Raw genomic sequence first — 22,679 nt, forward strand, 5'->3', positions numbered from 1 at the left:
TTGGCCTCTCCTCCAAGGACAGACAGAAGTCCTCATGCAAAACTCGTACAACAAGCGGTAAACACTCGTGTGCAGGCCATCTTTCTTAGGCGACTGCTGCACTGGATAGGCCACGCCATTCGGATGCCGGGGTACCACCTGCCTAAGATTGGTCCTTTTGGAGAACGGAAAACTGGAGTCCAGCCTCGAGGCGGACCTAAGAAGCGGGTCCGTGACCACCTGAACAAAGTTATTGTTTCCCTTAACATTCCTCTTCAACAGCTTGAGAATTTTGCTGAAGACCACAAGTTGTAGCGTGTTTTATGCTACATAGGAGTTCAAGAACTTTGAGACTCAACGGGTGGAGTTTCTAGAAGAGATGTGTTGCAGGCGGCACTGGTTACGCAAAGACCGAGGGAATTTCTCATGCCATCTATGTCCCGTGGTGTCAATCACACATTGGGGTGACTTGTCGTCTCTCAGCCCGCCAAAGAAAATAAAAGGGACAACGTAATCATGAACATTGATGGACTGACATAAGCAGTAGTAAGTGCAATGTACATACATAATCAAGTGTCGAGTCATGACCCTGATGACTGTTTTCATAGTCTATCAGTACCCTCTATTGGTGGAAAGTACGCCCTGCAGTAAAGAGTGAATTAAGGCAGAGAGACCAGCCAGGTGTGCGTCGACAGTATATACCTGCAAAGAGCATAATCATCTTTGTCCGTTGATTTATTGATGTAATCAGAAAATATGAAACATCACAGTAAGCATTTACTTTCTTAAATTATTGATTAATTAATCATAATAAAATCCACTTGAAATAGTACAATAACCTTTTGACCCTATATTCAATTGAATACACGATAAAGACACAATATTTAATGTTAAAAACATTTTGAATTTGATGGCTGCAACGTTCCCAAAAAGCTGAGACAGTTGCATGTTTACCACAGTATTACAGCACCTTTCCTCTTATCAACACTCAGTAAGCGTTTGGAAATTTGGGACAATTGTTGAAGCTTTGTAGCTGTAATAATTCTTTCCCATTCTGGCTTGATGTACAACTTCAGTTGCTCAACAGTCCGGAGTCTGCGTTGTAATATTTTGCGCTTCATTCTCAGGACATTTAATCGATCGTAACTGAACTGTTCTGGTTGTCTTAGAAAACGTTTTGCCTCGATGACAGTCCGGTTGCAATCGATTCAATGCTCTGAGAATAAAATGACCTGGATGAATGAAAATATTCATTGGCATAATGTGCCACACATTTTCGATGGGAGACAGGTTCATTCTTTTGAACATCGTGGATAACAGGTTATGTACATTTTACAGATAAATCTCCCAGAACAATAATTGCCTGGCTTTAATGCAGGCAATCTTGATAATAGAATAATCGTTTTTCAGAATCAGAATCAGAATCATCTTTCTTTGCCAAGTATGTCCAAAACACACAAGGAATTTGTCTCCGGTAGTGGGAGCCGCTCCAGTACAACAGACAGTCAATTTACAGAACACTTTGGGGACATAAAGACATTGACAAAAAACAATTGTGCAAAAAGATGCAGAGTCCTCTAGCACTTAGAGCAGTTCGAATGACTAATATTGCAATAGTCCGGTGCAATGACCATTGTGCAAAGGGCGCTGAGACTTCAAGGAGTGTATGCGGGTTAAAGTGACGAGTAGTGCGATCATCTGGGACAATGTTGATTGTGCAAATGTTGCAGATACTCCTCAATCGGTGTGCAAATGGAGCAGATGCTACTCTGGCATGAGTGGCCAGTATATGCAAATAGTGCAGCATGGCGAGACAACTACAGTGAGTGCACGAGTAATACATAATTGGCCCCACAGAAATGTGACAACGAACTCAAGTCAAAAAAATTGCCAGCTTATTGTAATGGAATTATAGGTTAGGTGTTTAAGAAGTTGATCGCAAGAGGGAAGAAGCTGTTGGAATGTCTACTAGTTCTAGTTTGCGTTGATCGGTAGCGCCTACCTGAGGGAAGGAGCCGGAAGAGCTGGGGACCGGGGTGCAGACGGTCCGAGAGGATTTTGCACGCCCTTGTCTTAGTTCTGGCAGCGTGCAAGTCCTCAATGGTGGGTAGGGGGGTACCGACAATCCTTTCAGCAGTTTTGATTGTCCGTTGCAGTCGGAGTTTGTCCTTTTTTGTAGCAGCACCAAACCAGACTGTGATGGAAGAACACAGGACCGATTCGATGACCGCTGTGTAGAACTGTCTCAGCGGCTCCGGTGGCAGGCCGTGCTTTCTCAGAAGCCGCAGGAAGTGCATCCTCCGCTGGGCCTTTTTGAGGACGGAGTTGATGTTGGTTGCCCACTTCAGTTCCTGAGAGATTGTAATTCCCAGGAACTTGAAGGTCTCGACGGTTGACACAAGGCAGCTGGACAACGTGAGGGGCAGCTGTGGCGAAGGATGCCTCCTGAAGTCCACGATCATCTCTACAGTCTTGAGCGTGTTCAGCTCCAGGTTGCGTCGCCCGCACCACAGCTCCAGCCGCTCCGCTTCCTGTCGACATGCAGACTCGTCACCGTCCTTGATGAGGCCGATGACAGTGGTGTCATCTGCAAACTTCAGGAGCTTGACAGTCGGGTTCGCTGAGGTGCAGTCGTTCGTGTAGAGAGAGAAGAGCAGCGACTGTTTTCACTGTAGCCTTCGCACATTTAAGTTCTTGCTTGTACGTCGGTATTAAGTGAATTAAGCAGTGATCAGACGAGCCCAGGGCTGCACGAGGTATAGCACGGTATGCGTTTTTTACCATAGTGTAGCAGTGGTCTAAAGTATTATTTTCCCTGGAAGGACAGTCGATGTGCTGCTTGTATTTAGGGAGTTCGTGGTTGAGTTTAGCTTTGTTAAAGTCCCCGAGAATAATGAGGGGTGAGTCCGGGTGTTTTTTTTCAATTTCGTTGACTTGTTCGGCAAGCGTTAGATTATCAATAATAATCATTTTATTATTGATGTCATACTTAAGACAGTTATTTTAAGAAGTGTTCACCTTTCTATAATAATTTAGTTTATGGTTTGACAGTTATATTCTTATCTTTCTTGTTTCCCTATTTATGGTGGTATAAAATGGATATTTAATTTTTTTTTTAAATTGTGATTTGATCTTTAAATATGTTCACATTGCTTAAAACTACCAGACAAAGAATTTCACAGAAAACCCTCCTTTCTAATTGAGTTGGAAATTTTGTTGAGGTTTTGGGTGTGGTGGGTAAAATGACACCAACGCCTTGCCCTCATTCAGAATAACAATAGATAGGATTGCCTTATCTTATGCAAATGGGGAATTTATTCCCTTCATACCAAGGACAGACCTTACTTTTGGCAATGGGTAAACACTGAATCCGTCAACATTCACTGTGACACCCAATAGCGAAATATTTTACAGACAGTACTGCCTGTCCTTGCCACTGCATGAGGAGGCACAAAGAACAAACACTGGTCCTTTGCTCTGATTCACTGTTGAAGAAGGCTGTGCTTATGGCGTCAATCCGGTTGGTTTACTTTGTCCAGATTCACTTACTCTGATATGATACTGTCGCTGTATGCACATTAACATTATTATGAACCAACAGCACATAAGAAGGCACACAGACACACATTATTTTAAGTACATATACTTTCTTGTATGCTCAAGCAAACATTAAAAACACAGTCAATGTGCTACTGTACATATAGTGATGTATAATTAGTATTCTATCTATCTATCTATCTATCTATCTATCTATCTATCTATCTATCTATCTATCTATCTATCTATCTATCTATCTATCTATCTATCTATCTATACTGTTTAGGGTCACAAATAATCTGGAGCCTATCTCTGCTGACCTTGGGTGAAAGGCAGACTACATCCTGGACTGGTCGCCAGTCAATCTTAGAGAACATATAGTGACGGACGAACATTCACATTCCTAGTCATACCGTCACTGAACAGAAACTGAAACCACCATGCCTGCACAGCAGTCACGTGAGTGTACCACGTTATTCCAAAATTCTTTGAATCACTTGAAATGTGAAAACTTTATTTCTAACTATACCAATACTAAAGTGTATCTCCACTTTATGAAGAATGTGACAATGAATGTGTGTGGCGGCACAGTGGACGACTGGTTAGAGCGTCTGCCTCACAGTTCTGAGGCCCGGGGTCCAATCCCCGCCCCCGCCTGTGTGGAGTTTGCATGTTTGCATGTTCTCCCCGTGCCCGCATGGGTTTTCTCCGGGCACTCCTCCCACACACACACACACACACACACACACACACACACACACACATATATATATACACACATACTAGATTTCTGCCTTTCAGGGTGAATTCAGTGGTGTGTATCTTAGAAAATGACCGAATAAATACATGCAACGAGTTCAAACACGTCTGTCTAGGAATGTCTCTCACTGAAGACTCTAGGTTAAGGTTGCAATCGTGTTGTGATATTATAGAAGGGTATCAGCTTTAGATTGCCAAACATCAAGCAACCTTCATGAACAAAATGTGCTTCCCTCATTTGGTATGTACCTGTGCAGTTTAGAATGGCTTTCGTTTAGTTTTTTTTTTTTCTTTTCTTCCGAATAATTATCTTCTGCTTCTGACCAATCAGCTACTCCCAGACCATGTGCAGTACAAGTGGGGGAGGAGAGATTCACCTGGGGAGACGAGAAACACTTCCTACTCCACCCTCCCTGTTCCAGGTGAGAGGGAAGTGTTACAGGCAATACCAACAAATATTCGATGTCATTTTCCAAATAATCGGAATCTCTTTTACGGTGGAGAAAAGGTAAAGTTTCTGTGTACCTACTGCTCTTTGTTTGCGGTGAAACCTCCATTTCTGTTTTAATCACATTTAAATAGCACAGTCTCGGAACCTTAAATTGTAACGCCATTCACTGTATGTTTTGTTAAAATCTGCTAATGGAAAAAAAAAAAGAAAAGAAAAGAAAAGTTCAGATTGGAAAAAAAAGTTATCTCGCCTAATTAATGCCTGTCACCGAAAATTTAGCCACAACAGAAAGGAGAGTACACGCCTCTTTGGATCACTGCATTTCTTCGTCGCAATGTAATTACATTTGTGGTGTAGTTGATTCTGTTTACTCATTACGATCATCGATCAACCGCCCACAGAATGATTCCCTTCACACTGACCACTTACGTGCAGGTACTAAGTCTCGCGGATCGTTAAAGTGCTTTTTCGGGATGTGAAGTCGACGTGAGAGTTTTTACATGTTGACGTTTGAAACACCTCCGCACTTTTTTTTTTTTCTTTCGCTCCTTTCGTTCCCTATTGCAAGTGGGCGGTCCCGGCTGGAGTGCGAACACTGCAGCATTCATATCGAAAATCATATCTTCCATAATACTGATAGGATAATTGACTAACTTTTACAATGCCAAATATAGGTACTGGTACTGAACCTAAGCCCATGGTGAATTACTTGCAAAACAACACATATCAGTGATTTGATTATTATTATTTTTTATTTTTTTTTATATTTTTTTAGACACATGGACAAGCTTGTGTTAACCATAAAATATATTTCGTGAATAGGGCAAACTGTGTCTCTCTGTCAACTCTTTTTTTCTGATGTGCTTCAAATGGCTATCTTGTGGGTATGTTATTGTTATTTTTGAACATTCAACGCGAATCGTTTGGCAGCCTTATTCGTGAGTGGTAGCATCCAGTCATGCGTGTCTAAGCAACAACGCAGGCGGTTATAAACCTGTGGGCACACATACAGATTACACAGCGCACAGTTGAGGAATAGATGTGGTTGGGGTCTTGCGGTAGAACCTGAAATACGTCATGGAGTGTCAAGCGGTGGGGGGTTTAATTCGCCAGGAGACAAAAGAAGACACTGGTAAGAGAAAGAGCGCATTTTTGCTATTGAATCTACAGTGGAATTGCATGCGCGTACATGTGTCCGTGCGCGCGCGCGCGCGTGTGTAGATGAGTAGGAATTTGCTTTAAGAAACGATGACCGAAGAAACCTCATCATTGTTTAATGGCTCATATATATCTATATCGTGTATAAATGTCGTTTCCATCATATATATATATATATATATATATATATATATATATATATATATATATATATATATATATAACAAAATACATTTCCTGAAAACGATTGGCATAATACATAAATCCAGCTTTTCATTTATTTGCGAGTGATTTGATTTATTCTATAATGGGACCGCTGACAACAGTTTTATGTACGTAACCTCCACTTTTTACTCCATGCGTCAATTCACAATTGGAGTCCGCCTAGCACCGGAGGAAGTTAACCCAATTGAGAAAGGCTTGTTTGTTTTCATCTTCATGCTTAGGGTTCATTTAAACCTTATATTCTAACTCAGTGGTTCTCAAAACCTTTTACACCTCATCTTTACCACCTCAGAAAATAGCTCGCCAAGTACCACTATAACGACCAACAATAAAATACAACAATGTCATACATAGGCCTTCATGTTCACTAAAAAAAGGTACCAATGTTTTAAAAGTTTATTATGCAACCCACTGTAACATTATGCACATTTTGAACATTGATACTGCTCTTAAACATAAGGGAAAAAAGTACTTAAATAAGGATTCCATTCAAATGTATTGCACAGGAGTTATATAAAAATGGTACTTAAATGTATAAAAGCAAACTGTTCTTAAAGATGAAATGGTTTGTACTATACTTAAAAGTTAAATACAACAGAATTGTACTTAAACAACCATCTGTAGCAGATCACAGAATAAATTGTAAAATGCCCATCCATGTATTCTTTGTCATGTTAATATGTTATTTTATTTCATTAAACATGACCAATAAAGACTATTGGACCACTGATAGTTGTGATAATCAATAGTGACTTTGAAACGTTGACTTTACTAATATTTGTCAACCGATTCCATGCAATTGTATTTCTTTGTCAAACAGAAAATGATCACACTGTTTCAATATTAACTTATGTTCTTTGTATTTAACTGACAAAATTTTATGGCATGAAACCAGTTTACACACAAATAATAAGTACATTCAATGGGGAACAATCAGATTTGCATTTATTGATGGCTATTTGAATACATGGAGATATCATAAACTCCCCAGACCCATGATGCTGCACGTCATACACTGCCATTTCCTTATTTTGTACATTGTCTCAGGAGGATCTGTACACACTTTGTGGAAGCTGAAAACATTTCAGTTGATGCATCATCTGCCTCCTCACAAAACATATCTAAATACAGACCGACAGATAGACAAAGGTAAAAACTTGAACACTTTGGTGACCAGGCTGCCACTTAGGTCTATTCTGTCTACCACCGCCAGGGATTTAGATCATTGTGAAAAATAGAACTTTTTGGCCCCACCGATTTTCTAGCGCTCTTGTCAGTCATGGATCCTTGGAATCCTCACTTTTCTTCCTAATTGTATACTACAATTAGTCTCCACTTTATAAAGGAGAAACGAAAGAGGGCATCAGTGGGGTAAACAGCAATAAACCCCCTATATCTCAGTCCCTACAGTAAAAAAAATTAAAATAATAACAGCTACAAAAAAAAAACAACAATAACAAAAAAACAACAGACTATTGGACCACTAATAGTTGTAAAAACTTTTGACTTTACTTACATTTGAATATCAAACAGTTTCATGCAATTGTATTTATTAGTCAAATAAATAATTAATAAACGAATCGAATATTACCTTAATTTATTTGTATTTAAGTGACAAAATGCAATTGTCTTACAGCAGCATACACATACTGTAATACGTAAATTCAATGGGCAACAATCACAGGTCCATGTTTTGATGACAATTTTAATACGTACAGATATCATAAACTCTTCAGAGCCATTATGCCACTGTTAATCTACTGCCATTTCCTCATTTTGTACATTGCCCCAGGAGGATCTGTACACACTTTGTGGAAGCAGAAAACATTTCAGTTGTTGCTTTCTCTGATAGATACAGGATACAAGATACAGGAAGACAGATAGATAAAGTTAAAACTTGTACACTTTGATGACCAGGCCAGTGTTGTGGCAACTTTCTTGCTAAATCTGGTGACTTTCCAACTCGTTTTAGCAATTTTTTTTTTTTTTTACAAAAGCAACTACTGACAAATCTAGCGACTCTGCAGTTAATGTCCTCAATGAGCAGCTTGTGCTGGTGTGAGCCCCTCAGCCTTTGAGTTGCAAAGAGCTCACAGGCACTCAGGTTCACAGTAGCCTCACACAGCAGTCCCAGCTGCAGTCAGGTCAAAGAGGATTCCCATTATTCATGTTTATGTGCCAGTCAATAAATTCCTTTTTTTTGTGAATGTCACAACCCTCCAGTCTTTTGATCAAACTTGATAGTCTAACATTTAACAATGCAGAACAAAGTTGATTTCTATTTAAAGAAAACAAACTCAGAATCAACAAAAGAAAGTTCATTTGCATTCCGAAACATACTTTATTTATTTTTTATTTTTTTACATATATTTAAAAGTCACTCTTTATCTCCTGAATCTGAGGGAAGTCAAACCTCCGGCTCAGGAGGACCAGTGTGGTTTTCGTCCTGGCCGTGGAACAGTGGACCAGTTCTCCACCCTCAGGAGGGTCTTTGAGGTTGCATGGGAGTTTGCCCAACCAGTGGAGAAGGCGTTCGACCTTGTCTCCCGGGGAGTCCTGTGGGGGGTGCTCCGGGAGTATGGGGTACCGAACCCCCTAAGATGGGCTGTATGACCGGGGCCAGAGTTTGGTCCGCATTGCCGGCAGTAAATCGGATTAATTTCCACTCCGCCAAGGGTGTCCTTTATCATCAATTCTGTTCATAACCTTTATGGACACTTGGTGTTGAGGGGGTCCGGTTTGGTGGCATCTCTGCTTTTTGCCGATGATGTGTTTCTGATAGCTGCACCACGCCACGATTTTCAGCTCTCACTGGAGCGGTTCGCAGTCGAATGTGAAGGGATGAAAATCAGTACCTCCAAATCTGAGGACATGGCCCTCAGTCGGAAACAGGTGGAGTGCCCTCTCCAGGTCGAGGAAGAGATGGTGGAGGGGTTCAAGTATCTTGGGGTCTTATTCACGAGGGAGGGAAGAATGGAGCAGTATATCGACAGGCATATCGGTGCAGCGTCTGCGGTAATGCGGACTCTGTATCGTCGTGGTGAAGAAGCTGCTCCATTTTCTGAGCCGCTTCTCCTCACGAGAGTCGTGGGCGTCCTGAAGCCTATCCCAGCTATCATCGGGCAGGAGGCGGGGTACACCCTGAACCGGTTGCCAGCCAATCGCAAGGCACATACAAACAAACAACCATTCGCACTCACATTCACACCTACGGGCAATTTAGAGTTGTCAAGTAACCTACCATGCATGTTTTTGGGATGTGGGAGGAAACCGGAGTGCCCGGAGAAAACCCATGCTGGCACAAGGAGAACATGCAAACTCCACAGAGGCGGGGCCGGGTATTGAACCCCGGTGGTCCTCAGAACTGTGAGGCAGACGCTCTAACCAGTCGTTCACCGTGCCAACATTGAAACATTGACTTTACTAATATTTGAATGTAATCCATGCAATTGTATCGCTTAGTCAAATACATAATTATTAAACTAATTCAATATCAACTTAACTTATTTGTATTTAAGTGTCAAAATGAAATTGCATGAAACCAATATACACACAATATACACATCAATAAGTGCATGTTATTGATGTCAATGTGAATACTTCAAGATACTGTATCATAAGCTCCTCAGACCTATTATGCTAAAGTTCATCCATTGCCATTACTTCATTTTATACATTACCCCAGGATCTGTACACATTTTGCGGAAGCTGAAAACATTCCAGTTGTTGCATTTCCTGCCAACTCACGAATTGTGCCAAGATATAGCGAGACAGATAGATAGAGGTAAAAACCTGTACACTTTGGTGACCAGGCTTCCACTTTGGCCTATTCTATCTGCTGCCTGTAAAACGATGACTTTTATTTTCTTGCATTTTATTTATTTATTTACTACCAAAGGCAATAGTGGGAAGGCCTTAATATGTTGGAAGAAATGAGATCATGTAACTTGATGCAAATGATTCTGGGGCGGAATCCTTGCTTCTCCAAAACCATCACTTTTCAGGAAAATAAATACATGAATTTGAGCCTTAAACATTGCATCATCAAAGGGATCAAGCCATTTTCAACACTTGGTAACCTTTTTTTTTTAAATAACAGACCCATTTGGGGACTGACCAATATTATAGATTTCTGAAAAAATATTAATTTGTCCAACTTCGGACGTGGGAGGTTTCCGTCCGACAGATATGGAGGGGTTGCATGGAGGGTTTTCTTAATGTTGCCCGCCAATTATTGACGTCACCAAATGAGTTCAGATACCATCGCAGCTTGAAAGTTGTCTTGCCGTTACTGAGAGAGATCCACCTATGATGCAATGACGTAATAGCAAGACACAGTGGTAACTAGTCTCATCAGAATCTGTGTGTATTTTAAAATTAAACTGGTTAATTTCACTATTGTTAAGAAAATACACTGATTTTAAATCCCTCTCTCTGTACCTATATAAGGTTCTCCTGCACTGAGGACAGGCATCCCCAAAGACGAGGAGCTCTGCATTATGCGGAGGAGTGACAACTATTGGCCTGTTCCCAGTGAGGAGAAGAACGTCGATATGGACAACACCAAGGCCCAGAGTGACAACTCCATAGTAGGAAACTACATCTGTCTTCTTATGTGAATAGGAAACTATAGGGCGGGGTTAAGAGTGACGACTGATGTACATTAAGTGGTTATCAGTCATTGAAAAGTAACATTTCTGGTTTTAAGTAAGGGACTAAAATAAAACTAAGTCAGTTGCAAGAAATACATATTTTTCTATTTGACATTTTTAAAACAACAACAATAAAATACAATAAAACAACAGAACAAGGGATCACCCTTGTTCTCTGCAGAGTTGTGGGAACTGTAGAGGAATAAAGTAGATGAGCCACACTATGAATTTATGGGAAAGAGTAGTGGAGGCTAGACTCAGGACAGAAGTGAGTATTTGCGAGCAACACTATGGTTTCATGCGAAGGAAGAGTACCACAGAGGCATGATTTGCCCTGTGGGTGTTCATGGAGAAATATAGAAAAGATCAGAAGGCGTTGCATTGCCTTTGTAGATCTAGAGACAGCCGATGACAGAGTACCTAGAGAGGAACTGTGGCACTGCATGCGGAAGTCTGGAGTGGCAGAGAAGTAACGTATTTTCACGACCATACGGCGCACCGCATTAAAAGGCGCAGTCTCAGTTACGGGGTCTATTTCTGTATTTAACACATACATCAGGCGCATCGTATTATTGGGCGCAGGCATGGTAAAACATACGTTAGCTTAAAACATATGGAAGCATGCATGCACGCTAAAACAATGTTTTTAAAAAATACAGGAAACGTTTGGTTGAGGTTGAGGCTGCCAAAAGGAGAGTCAACTAGTTCCAGTATTAAATCCAAGGGTTTACATACTTTTTCCTCACTGTCCTGTAAATGGTTGCTTTATTTTCAATAAAAATGTATTTTGTATGGTATTAGTTTAAGCAGACTCTATTTGTTTATCCTTGTGCTTTAAATGAAGATCTCACCACATTTTCTGATAATCCTATGCAAAAATGTAAGAAATTATGAAGCATTCACATATTTCACCCCCCCCCCCCCCCCCACTGCATTAAAGTGGTGCTGCTGGACAATTTACAGACTTTATGTAGAGTCAGTGTAGTTTAAGATCGCATTGCGACAGTTGTCGACATGGCTGTACACTTAATGACATCCCAACTATTCAGTGATGCTATGTATAATGACTGATATGTAAATCGCCTGACGATTGCAATAACAGCAACATAAAAGCCAGCTACTACAGTAACAGTACAGTCAGACTGTGCAGAGAGACAGAACCTAAACAGAAATGTAAATTACAGCTCAGCGGAAGAATACATGCTAACGAGGGTAATACAAGCTGGCATTTTGTTCTTTTTTTTTTTTTTTAAATGTTTTAAAATCCAGACAGTGTGACTTCATAATTGTAGGGCAGTGATTTCCAATCTGAAACCCTGAAGAGTGCTCACTAATGCCTCGGCACACTGGTTGAGAATCATTGGTCGATGGCCAGTCTGCTCCAGTAATCTGCAAATTCAAGTTAGAGGGCAGAGTCCAGCACAAAAGTAAAAATCGATCCATTGCTATATAGCTTGTAATTATTTTGTTGAGGGTCACTCGTAAGCTGCAGCCGAATTTAGCTTACTTTGGGCGAGAAGCATGGTACACCTTGATCACTGACCAGTCAGGGCTGACACATACTGACAGACAAAACATCTGCACTCACATTCCTGCCAACAGGCAAATTAGTCTTTAATTAGCCTAACATGCATGTTTTTGGAATCTGGAAAGAAGTTCAGAACTTGGAGAGATCCCACACGGCACAATAACTATTTAATGTTATGGTTATTTTTTTTATTTTTATGGTCTTATATTCTGTTAATGAGTTCACAAACAGTGGAGGGTTTCATAGATCATTTAAATGCAGGCATCTGTGATACAATAATAACATTACATAAAGATTATGGCTCTTATTGGCATGAACAAGTACACACACACACACAGCGGCACGGTGGGCGACTGATTAGAGCGTCAGCCTCACAGTTCTGAGGACCCGGGTTCAATCCCCGGCCCCGCCTGTGTGGAGTTTGCATGTTCTCCCCGTGCCTGCGTGTGTTTTCTCCGGGCACTCCGGTTTCCTCCCACATCCCAAAAACATGCATTAATTGGAGACTCTAAATTGCCCGTAGGTGTGACTGTGAGTGCGAATGGTTGTTTGTTTGTATGTGCCCTGCGATTGGCTGGCAACCAGTTCAGGGTGTACCCCGCCTCCTGCCCGATGACAGCTGGGATAGGCTCCAGCACGCCCGCGACCCTAGTGAGGAGAAGCGGCTCAGAAAATGGATGGATATATACACACACACACACACACGTATATTTGCAATGCTGACCTGGCTGTAGTCAGTAGAGTAGAACAAAGTGAAACATAAATAAATAAATATGAAATTATGATCTTGGAATTTTCCTTGAGCTGTCACCTTATCGTGGTGGAGGGGTTGTATGTCCCAATAATCCTCGGAGCTAAATTGTCTGGGGCTTTATGCCCCTGGTAGGGTCCCCCATGGCAAACAGGTCCTAGGTGAGGGACCAGACAAAGCACGGCTCAAAGACCCCTCATGACGAAGACAAAATACGGACTCAGGTTTCCCTTGCCCGGACGCGGGTCACCAGGGCCCCCCTCTGGAGTCAGGCCTGGAGGTGGGGCTCGAAGGACAGCGCCTGGTGGCCGGGCCTGCACCCATGGGGCCTGGCCGGGCACAGCCCGAAAGGGTAACGTGGGTCCCCCTTCCCATGGGCTCACCACCTGTGGGAGGCGCCATAGGGTTCGGGTGCAGTGTGAGCTGGGCGGTGGCTGAAGGCGGGGACCTTGACGATCCAATCCCCGGCTACAGAAGCTGGCTCTAGGGACGTGGAATGTCACCTCTCTGGCAGGGAAGGAGCCCGAGCTGGTGTGTGAGGTCGAGAATTTCCGACTAGATATAGTCGGACTCGCCTCCACGCACAGCTTGGGCTCTGGTACCAGTCCTCTCGAGAGGGGTTGGACTCTTTTACAGAGTTGGAGTTGCCCACGGTGAGAGGCGCCGAGCAGGTGTGGGTATACTTATTGATCCCCGGCTCGGTGCCTGTACGTTGGGGTTCACCCCGGTGGACGAGAGGGTAGCCTCCCTCCGCCTTCGGGTGGGTGGACGGGTCCTGACTGTTGTTTGTGCCTATGCACCAAACAGCAGTTCAGAGGACCCACCCTTTTTGGAGTCCTTGGAGGGGGTGCTGGAGAGCATCCCGCTGGGGACTCCATCGTTCTGCTGGGGGACTTCAATGCTCACGTGGGCAATGACAGTGAGACCTGGAAGGGCGTGATTAGGAGGAACGCCCCCCCCCCGATCAGAACCCGAGCGGCATTCTGTTATTGGACTTCTGTGCTTATCACGGCTTGTCCATAACGAACACCATGTTCAAGCATAAGGTTGTCCACACGAGCACTTGGCACCAGGACACCCTGGGTCGCAGTTCGATGATCGACTTTGTGGTCGTGTCATCAGACTTGAGGCCGCATGTCTTGGACTCTCGGGTGAAGAGAGGGGCAGAGCTGTCAACTGATCACCACCTGGTGGTGAGATGGCTCCGATGGTGGGGGAAGATGCCAGTCTGACGTGGCAGGCCCAAACGTATTGTGAGGGTCTGCTGGGAACGTCTGGCGGAATCCCCTGTCAGAAGGAGTTTCAACTCCCACCTCTGACGGAACTTTGCTCATGTTCCGGGGGAGGCGGGGGACATCGAGTCCGAGTGGACCATGTTCCACGCTTCCATTGCTGAGGCGGCCGACCGGAGCTGTGGCCGTAAGGTGGTCGGTGCCTGTCGTGGCGGCAATGTCCAGTTGGTGGACACTTACAGTGAGGGATGCCGTCAAGCTGAAGAAGGAGTCCTATCAGGCCTTTTTGGCAACAAGATCCCGGATACAAGCGGCCAAAATGAATTTCCTCCGCAGGGTGTCCGGGCTCTCCCTTAGAGATAGGGTGAGAAGCTTGGTCATCAGGGAGGATCTCAGAGTAGAGCCGTTGCTCCGCCACATCGAGAGGAGCCAGATGAGGTGGCTGGGGCATCTGATTCAGATGCCACGACGTCCACAATTTCCAAAAACAATTTGAAATGTGTACTCGTCAGACAACAGAACACTTTTCCACTTTGCATCAGTCCATCTTAGATGAGCTCGGGCTCAGAGAAGCTGGCGGCGTTTCTGGGTGTTGTTGATAAATGGCTTTTGCATAGTAGAGTTTTAAGTTGCACTTACGGATGTAGCGCCGAACTGTATTTACTGACATTGGTTTTCTGAAGTGTTCCTGAGCCCATGTGGTGATATCCTTTACACATTGATGTCGGTTTTTGATGCAGTGCCGCCTGAGGGATCGAAGGTCACGGGCATTCAATGTTGATTTTCGGCCTTGCCGCTTACATGCAGTGATTTCTCCAGATTCTCTGAACCTTTTGATGATATTATGGACCGTAGATGATGAAATCCCTAAATTCCTTGCAATTGTACGTTGAGGAACACTGTCCTTAAACTGTTCGACTATTTTCTCACGCACCTGTTCAAAAAGAGGTGAACTTCGCCCCATCTTTGCTTGTGAATGACGGAGCAATTCAGGGAAACTCCTTTTATACCCACTCATGGCACCCATCTGTTCCCAATTAGCCTGTTCACCTGTGGGATGTTCCAAAAAGGTGTTTGATGAGCATTTCTCATCTTTTTTGCCACATGTCCCAGCTTTTTTGGAACGTGTTGCAGCTATAAAATTCTAAGTTCATGATTATTTGCTAAAAACAATAAACTTTATCAGTTTGAACATTATATCATATCTTGTCTTTGTTGTGTATTCAATTTAATATAGGTTGAACAATTTGCAAATCGTTGTATTCTGTTTTCATTTATGTTTAACACAACGTCCCAACTTCATTGGAATTGGGGTTGTAATACCAACTTGTTGACGCAAGGAATGGAGCTTTAAAATAATTTGCGTAGCAAAATTACATCATAAGTATTACAAATGTTCATTGTTTAGTAACCATGAGCCAGTAATTACAGTATTAAGATATAATAAAATGTATCTTTAAACGAAGATATGTGTGCCCTGCGATTGGCTGGCAACCAGTTCAGGGTGTACCCCGCCTCCTGCACCGAAGATAGCTGGGATAGGCTACAGCACTCCCGTGACCCTTGTAAGGATAAGCGGCTCAGGAAATGGATGGATGCATGGATAATGAAGAATGACAAAACAAAAGATCAACTAATTAATTCCTTCACTCCTGCTCCCTTTACAATCCAGCTGCTCCCTTTTGTCCCTTTTTATGTCACTGTCTAAGAGATAAAAGACTTGCACAAAGGATCAGTGGTTCCTTGAGTATAGCTCCTCCGTGAAACTTCCTCGATGCTTGATCCTTACTGCAATTAAGAGAAATAAGATCCAACCTGTGTGTATTTGACACTGCAGGCGGTTAGAGCACACAACAAAGTTCTGTGTTTTTGGTGTGGACAAAAATACCTTTATTTTAAAAACAAAACAAATGGCACAATGTTGAAAAATACAGATTTTTAAATGTCAAGAGAAAAGACTTAAGTCATGTATTTCAAGTCCAAGTCAAGTTGAGCTATTAATTTCCGACCTGATGTCTCCCACCATGAACCCGGTAACCAAGAAAACAACTAATGTCAACATCACAGACTACCGCCCAGTTACACTAACCCCACTCATCATCAAGTGCCTGGAGCAGCTGGTTTTACAACTTATCAAGGCCTGTCTTCATCCTTCGACGTCCACCAGTTTGTCAACAGCTCAAAAACATTTACCCTGAGTATGCAATGACCATCATAAGGCTCCACACTGTGCTGAGCTGAGCCACCTCACACAGTGGGAGTCAGGATTCTCTTCATTGATTATAGCTCAGCCTTCAAAACAATGTTACCTGACATACTGGTCAGACCTGTTTGACCTGGACTCCCCCACTCACCTGCTCCTGGACTTTCTTTCCACCCCCAAAAATAAGTACTTTCTTTCCCCCTGAGCCAAAACAGACAAACTTGGTCTACAGCGCTCCTCCGCTTGGACATTGAGCAGAGGCTCCCCATGAGGCTGTGTGCCTGATGCTCTCCACACTATCCACACAGATTTATTTATTTATTATTTAAGATATATATATATATATATATATATATATATATATATATATATATATATATATATATCCCACAAGGACTTTAACTTTTTAGACAGATTTTGTTGTTTACTATTTTACTTCCGTAGCACCTGGTTCAACGTTGGGGTACCACCCAGAGGCGTCACAGCAAATTCTGGGCCCCCATACATAAGCCTCTTGAAGGGCCCCCCTACCGCACTCTAAAACAGTCCTTGCCACACCCCATTATATGTCTCAGATTACGACAAAAGGGCCTATTTCTAGTGCTATTCAGATTTCTATTTCTTGTTTCTATTGTATTCTAAATCTAGTTTCTAGTATTTTTTATATTTTATTACTGTCTTTTACTTCTTTAATTTCTGCTCATTCATTGTTGTTTTTTACCAGGAAAAAGAGAAAGGTTTGAAAAAGAATTAATTTCAATTGAATGAATGAATGAATGGATGACATTTTATTGTTTCATGCATACAGATGTACGCCCAGCCCACATAGGCTTGTAAAACACCAAACAATCAAATACATAATCCAGCACCAGAACCAAACTACAACAAAAAGTCATGTCAAAAACAATCTTTGTTTGGAATCGAATAAGATTCCTAAGTACTTGCTTGTCTCCACGACTTTCACATTATTTCCATGGATGATGCGTGCTTCTGAGTTATGTTTTTTTTTTCTTCCTAAAATCAATAAGTAACCCTTTATTTCTTGTCACATTAAGGTCCAAGTAATTATCACACCACTTTACAAATGTTGGTAGGGTGCAGCCATGACTGGATCAGGGCCCCCGAAGGAGGAACAGGAGGGCAGTATCATCCATCCATCCATTCATTTTCTGAGCTGCTTCTCCTCAGTGGGGTCGCGGGCGTGCTGGAGCCTATCCCAGCTATCATCAGACAGGAGGCCGGGTACACCCTGAACTGGTTGCCTGCCAATCGCAGGGCACATACAAACAAGCAACCATTCGCACTCACATTCACACTGACGGGCAATTTAGAGTGACTGTGAGGCAGACGCTGTAACCAATCACCCACCGCGCCGCCGGCAGTATCATTCGATAACTTTAAAAGGTGGCTGCCCTCTTTGGAAAACCTGCAGTTGTCTGTGTACATGATAAAAAGCAGAGGGAAAAGCACACAGACCTGCGAGGAACCTGTATTTGATATGATGGTATTGGTCATGTGACCGTTGACAAACAGACGCTAAAATCCTGTCAGTTAAGAAATTTAAAGGCAGCCCTAAAAGCAAGTCACAAAATTTAAATGTGAGGCTACATCTTATTAAAAGCTGCTGAGAAGTGAGCAAATACACGTCTTGCATGTAAATTGAGTTTTCTAGGTGCTTGTATAAGTAACATCCACACCTTTCAGAGCTTGATCAATTTGGGAGACAATTTCATTCTTCAGTGTTTCCTCCAAATATTTCATCACCAGGGATGATAGAGTAACAGGTCTAAATTAGTTTAATTCTTTTGTATTATTTAATTTGGGAACTGGAATAATGGTAGCAGTTTTCCATATACGTAACTGGCCAGTACACACTCAATTACTTCTTTTAAAGTTACCTAACTATATACATTGAAATACTCCTTAAGAGTTGCCTAAATCTATTGGAATACTGCCCAAAAGTTGCCTAAATACATTATATAGTTTTCATGACCAGAATAAGTGTATTTGAACAATGAACATGGGGATATATAATTGATGCAGTTCACTCGTTCTGAACTTCAATTTAAACACGTGTTTTTATCCATCAACATTATGTTTATGTTAATTTGGCATACATTGTCAGCATTATCAACGTGCAATAGTTTTACTCAATTTACCTGTACATTACTGGAGGTGGCGAAAGATGTTGGATAGGATTAGAAATGAGCTCATCAGAGGGATGGCCAAGGTTAGATGTTTTGGAGACAAAGTTAGAGAGAGCAGACTTATCGAAGGTTTGGATACGTCCCGAGGAGAAAGAGTGAGTGTATTGTTAGGAGGGTGACGAGGATGGAGCTGCCTGGCAACAGTGCTGGAGAAAGACCAAAGAGAAGATTGATAAATGTAGTGAGGGAAGACATGAGGGCAGTTGGTGCTTACATGGAAAAGGATGACATGCTGCGGCGACCTGAACATTAAGGTTCAGCTGACGGTGGCGGTAACAACTTTGTCATCTATTTTACTGAACTAGGTCATTTCGGAGGCATTATTTCATTAATAAGACATTTGCTTCAGTGTTTTCTAGCTAAATGCATCTGTTCTTAAATTTTTCCCAGTAGATTTATATTATCCATCCATCCATTTTCTGAGCCGTTTATCCTCACTAGGGTCGCGGGAGTGCTGGAGCCTATCCCAGCTATCTTCGGGCAGGAGGCGGGGTACACCCTCCAATTAATGCATGTTTTTGTGATGTGGGAGAAAACCAGAGTGCCCGGAGAAAACCCACGCAGGCACGGGGAGAACATGCAAACTCCACACAGGCGGGGCCGGGGATTGAACCCCGGTCCTCAGAACTGTGAGGCTGACGCTCTAACCAGTAGTCCACCGTGCCGCCCTCAGTGTTTTTTACCAAAGTAAATGTTCTGATGGATATGTTGAAAAACCTGTGAGAAACGAGTTACAGTACTCAAGATGGGATTTGACTAGAGTGTGACTAAAAGTGGCAATACAGTATAATTTGGTGAGTGGGATGATTGAAGGCAAGAGGTGTTGGGGTGGTGAAAGTACAGTAGGCAGACCGTGTGACAGAATTAATGTGTGAAAGGAATGCTTGCAGTGCTACTGAGGACGACACACTTCTTCACACTTCACACAAAATATTCAGCACATTGTAAGTTGAATTTCCCCTTGCGTGACTACAAGCAGTAAAATCAAATAAATATAAATTAAAAATAATTTTAAAGAAACAAAAACTATGAGCTGGAGCTCTCAATATAATGCAGTATTTACTGTTCCACCCCACTGCAAACCATAGCCACAATAATAAACATATTGTCGAATTAAGACCTCTGATTGACACTTCTGAAGTGTACATTAAACCTACCGAAATAAACAATGTAGTACACAGTTTAACAGCACCAGCACATCATTTCTAACACACTTTGGCAGCAAAAGAATTGAACATGCAAATTTTACATGACATAACAAATAACTTTTGTAGTGTTTTTTGTATTGTATTTGGCAATTTACAGTACGGCCATAAAAAACATTGAGAAATAGTTCACAAAAGAAAACCTATCATTCTCTTAGTCAGTATTTTTCTTTTTCTTTCCACTAGCCAATGAAAAATCTGAATGCTGAAGGCAGAGCATCATTCTGTCCTCAGTTTGGCCCATACTTTGCTGATGGCGAGCGGCGAGTGGACTACGTGCTTGCTTACCACATCCAGAAACCCAACAGGTCTAGCAGCAGAAAATCACCCAAGTTTGGAGACGACAACTTCATTCGCCGCCTTCGACGTAGTTTGAGCATGAGAAGCAGCCGAGCACCTTTACAGCCCAAAGAAGACCCTGAGATTGCTGCCCAAGAGCAACAGACTGATTACCATGAGGATGAAAAGCGATTCAGACGGGAAGAGTTTGTAGAAAACCTCCTAAAGACTGGCTTGGAAGTAGAAAAGGCTGACGAGGTAAGAAAAATGCATTAAGTGCAACTCACAATTTGCATACGCGTTAAATGGCTCAGACTATACGGAAGTACTATGATTTCAAAGCCAAAATCATACAGTAGATTAGCATTAGCTAACAGCATATGTGTACCTCATAACGTTCCCCACAGTCCCGAGTCCGCTGTGACTCAAAAACAGGTAGAGGAGCAGCAAAGAGAGTGACAGAGGATAGGGACAGGGTGAGGGAGAGTTAGCAAGGGGAAGCTTCAGAAATGGAACATTATAGTTCTAAGTGGTGAGTTATGAACAGGCACTTATGACTGTGAAATATCTGACTATGACCTCATTGTATTTAAACGCCTTTAGGCTAGTGCTTCTGAAATCTTTTACCCCAATACCACCTTCCCTCCAAGTACCACCATTATGACCAACATTAAAATACAGTAAGCATAGTAGCCCATATAAAAAGTATACTTAATACTATTGTACAACCCCAATTCTAATGAAGTTGGGACGTTGTGTTAAACATAAATAAGAACAGAATACAATGATTTGTAAATCATGTTCGACCTATATTTAATTTAATACACTATAAAGACAAGATATTTAATTTTCAAACTGATAAACGTCATTGTTTTTAGCAAATCATCATTAAATTAGAATTTTATGGCTGCAACACATTCCAAAAAAGCTGGGACAGGGTCATGTTTACCACTGTGTTACATCACCTTTTCTTTTAACAACATTCAATAAACATTTGGAAACTGAGGACACTAATTGTTGAAGGTTTCTTGGTGGAATTCTTTCCCATTCTTGCTTGATGTACAGCTTCAGCTGTTCAACAGTCCGGGGTCTCCGTTGTCGTATTTTATGCTTCATAATGCGGCACACATCTTTAATGGGAGACAGGTCTGGACTGTAGGCAGGCCAATCAGGTACCCGCACTCTTTTACTACGAAGCCAAGCTGTTGTAACACGTGCAGAATGTGGTTTGGCATTGTCTTGCTGAACTAAGCAGGGGCGTCGATGAAAAAGACGTTGCTTGGATGGCAGCATATGTTTCTCCAAAACCTATATGTACTTTTCAGCATTAATGGTGCCATTGGCACTAACACAGCCCCATACCATCACAGATGCTGGCTTTTTAACTTTGCGTCCATAACATTCCGGCTGGTTCTTTTCCTCTTTGGCCCAGAGGACACGACGTCCACAATTTCCAAAAACAATTTGAAATGTGGACTCGTCGGACCACAGAACACTTTTCCACTTTGCATCAGACCATCTTAGATGAGCTCGGGCCCAGAGAAGCTGGCGGTGTTTCTGGGTGTGGTTGATAAATTGCTTTTGCTTTTTGCGCCGAACTGTATTTACTGACATTGGTTTTCTGAAGTGTTCCTGAGCCCATGTGGTGATATCCTTTACACATTGATGTTGGTTTTTGATGCAGTGCCGCCTGAGGGATCGAAGGTCACAGGCCTTCAATGTTGGTTTTCAGCCTTGCCGCTTACATGCACTGATTTCTCCAGATTCTCTGAACCTGTTGATGATATTCTGGACCGTAGATGATGAAATCCCTAAATTCCTTGCAATTGTACGTTGAGGAACACTGTCCTTAAACTATTCAACTATTTTCTCACACACTTGTTCACAAAGAGGTGAACCTCGCCCATTCTTTGCTTCTGAATGACTGAGCAATTCAGGGAAGCTCCTTTTATACCCAATCATGGCACCCACCTGTTTCCAATTAGACTGATCACCTGTGGAATGTTCCAAACAGGTGTTTGATGAGCATTCCTCAACTTTCTCAGTCTTTTTCCCCCACTTCTCCCAGCTTTTTTGGAACGTGTTGCAGCCATAAAATTCTAAATTAATGATGATTTGCTAAAAACAATCAAATTTATCAGTTTGAACATTGAATATCTTGTCTTTGTAGTGTATTCAGTTAAATATAGGTTGAACATGATTTGCAAATCATTGTATTCTGTTTTTATTTATGTTTAACACAACGTCCCAACTTCATTGGAATTGTGGTTGTAAATCACTGTAACTGTTAGATATATCTTAGTAGTTATCATTTATTTGCTTAGCTTGCATTAGTATTTTGCATTAGTAGCCTGCATTAGTATTATGGACAATATTTAGATAGAAAGATGTCTCGCCTTCAAGAAGATGACTCAGCAACATTTGATGGAAGGGCGCCTTGACCAAGGACGTGATCGGATGTGGTCGGGGACGGGACAGGTGTCGTCTGGTCCTATGTTTTGTGTTGTGTCTTA

General features: G+C 42.1%; 1 protein-coding gene across 2 annotated transcripts in view; it reads left to right on the forward strand.

Annotated features, from left to right (window-relative positions):
• The first annotated feature begins 4,649 nt into the window (after positions 1-4,649).
• The window catches only part of ano1a (anoctamin 1, calcium activated chloride channel a), a 73,865-nt gene continuing 55,835 nt past the window's right edge, over positions 4,650-22,679 (forward strand). The window contains exons 1-3 of one of the 2 annotated variants that reach the window (XM_061670588.1): positions 4,650-4,783; positions 10,559-10,698; positions 20,074-20,424. In XM_061670588.1, coding sequence (XP_061526572.1) covers positions 10,609-10,698; positions 20,074-20,424 — 441 coding nt within the window. In that variant the 5' untranslated portion in view covers positions 4,650-4,783; positions 10,559-10,608. Of the gene's footprint in view, positions 4,784-5,731; positions 5,859-10,558; positions 10,699-20,073; positions 20,425-22,679 lie in introns of those variants that run through there. The other variant, XM_061670587.1, reaches the window with a different exon arrangement.

This window comes from Phycodurus eques, chromosome 2, assembly GCF_024500275.1.
Source record: "Phycodurus eques isolate BA_2022a chromosome 2, UOR_Pequ_1.1, whole genome shotgun sequence".
NCBI lineage: Eukaryota > Metazoa > Chordata > Actinopteri > Syngnathiformes > Syngnathidae > Phycodurus > Phycodurus eques.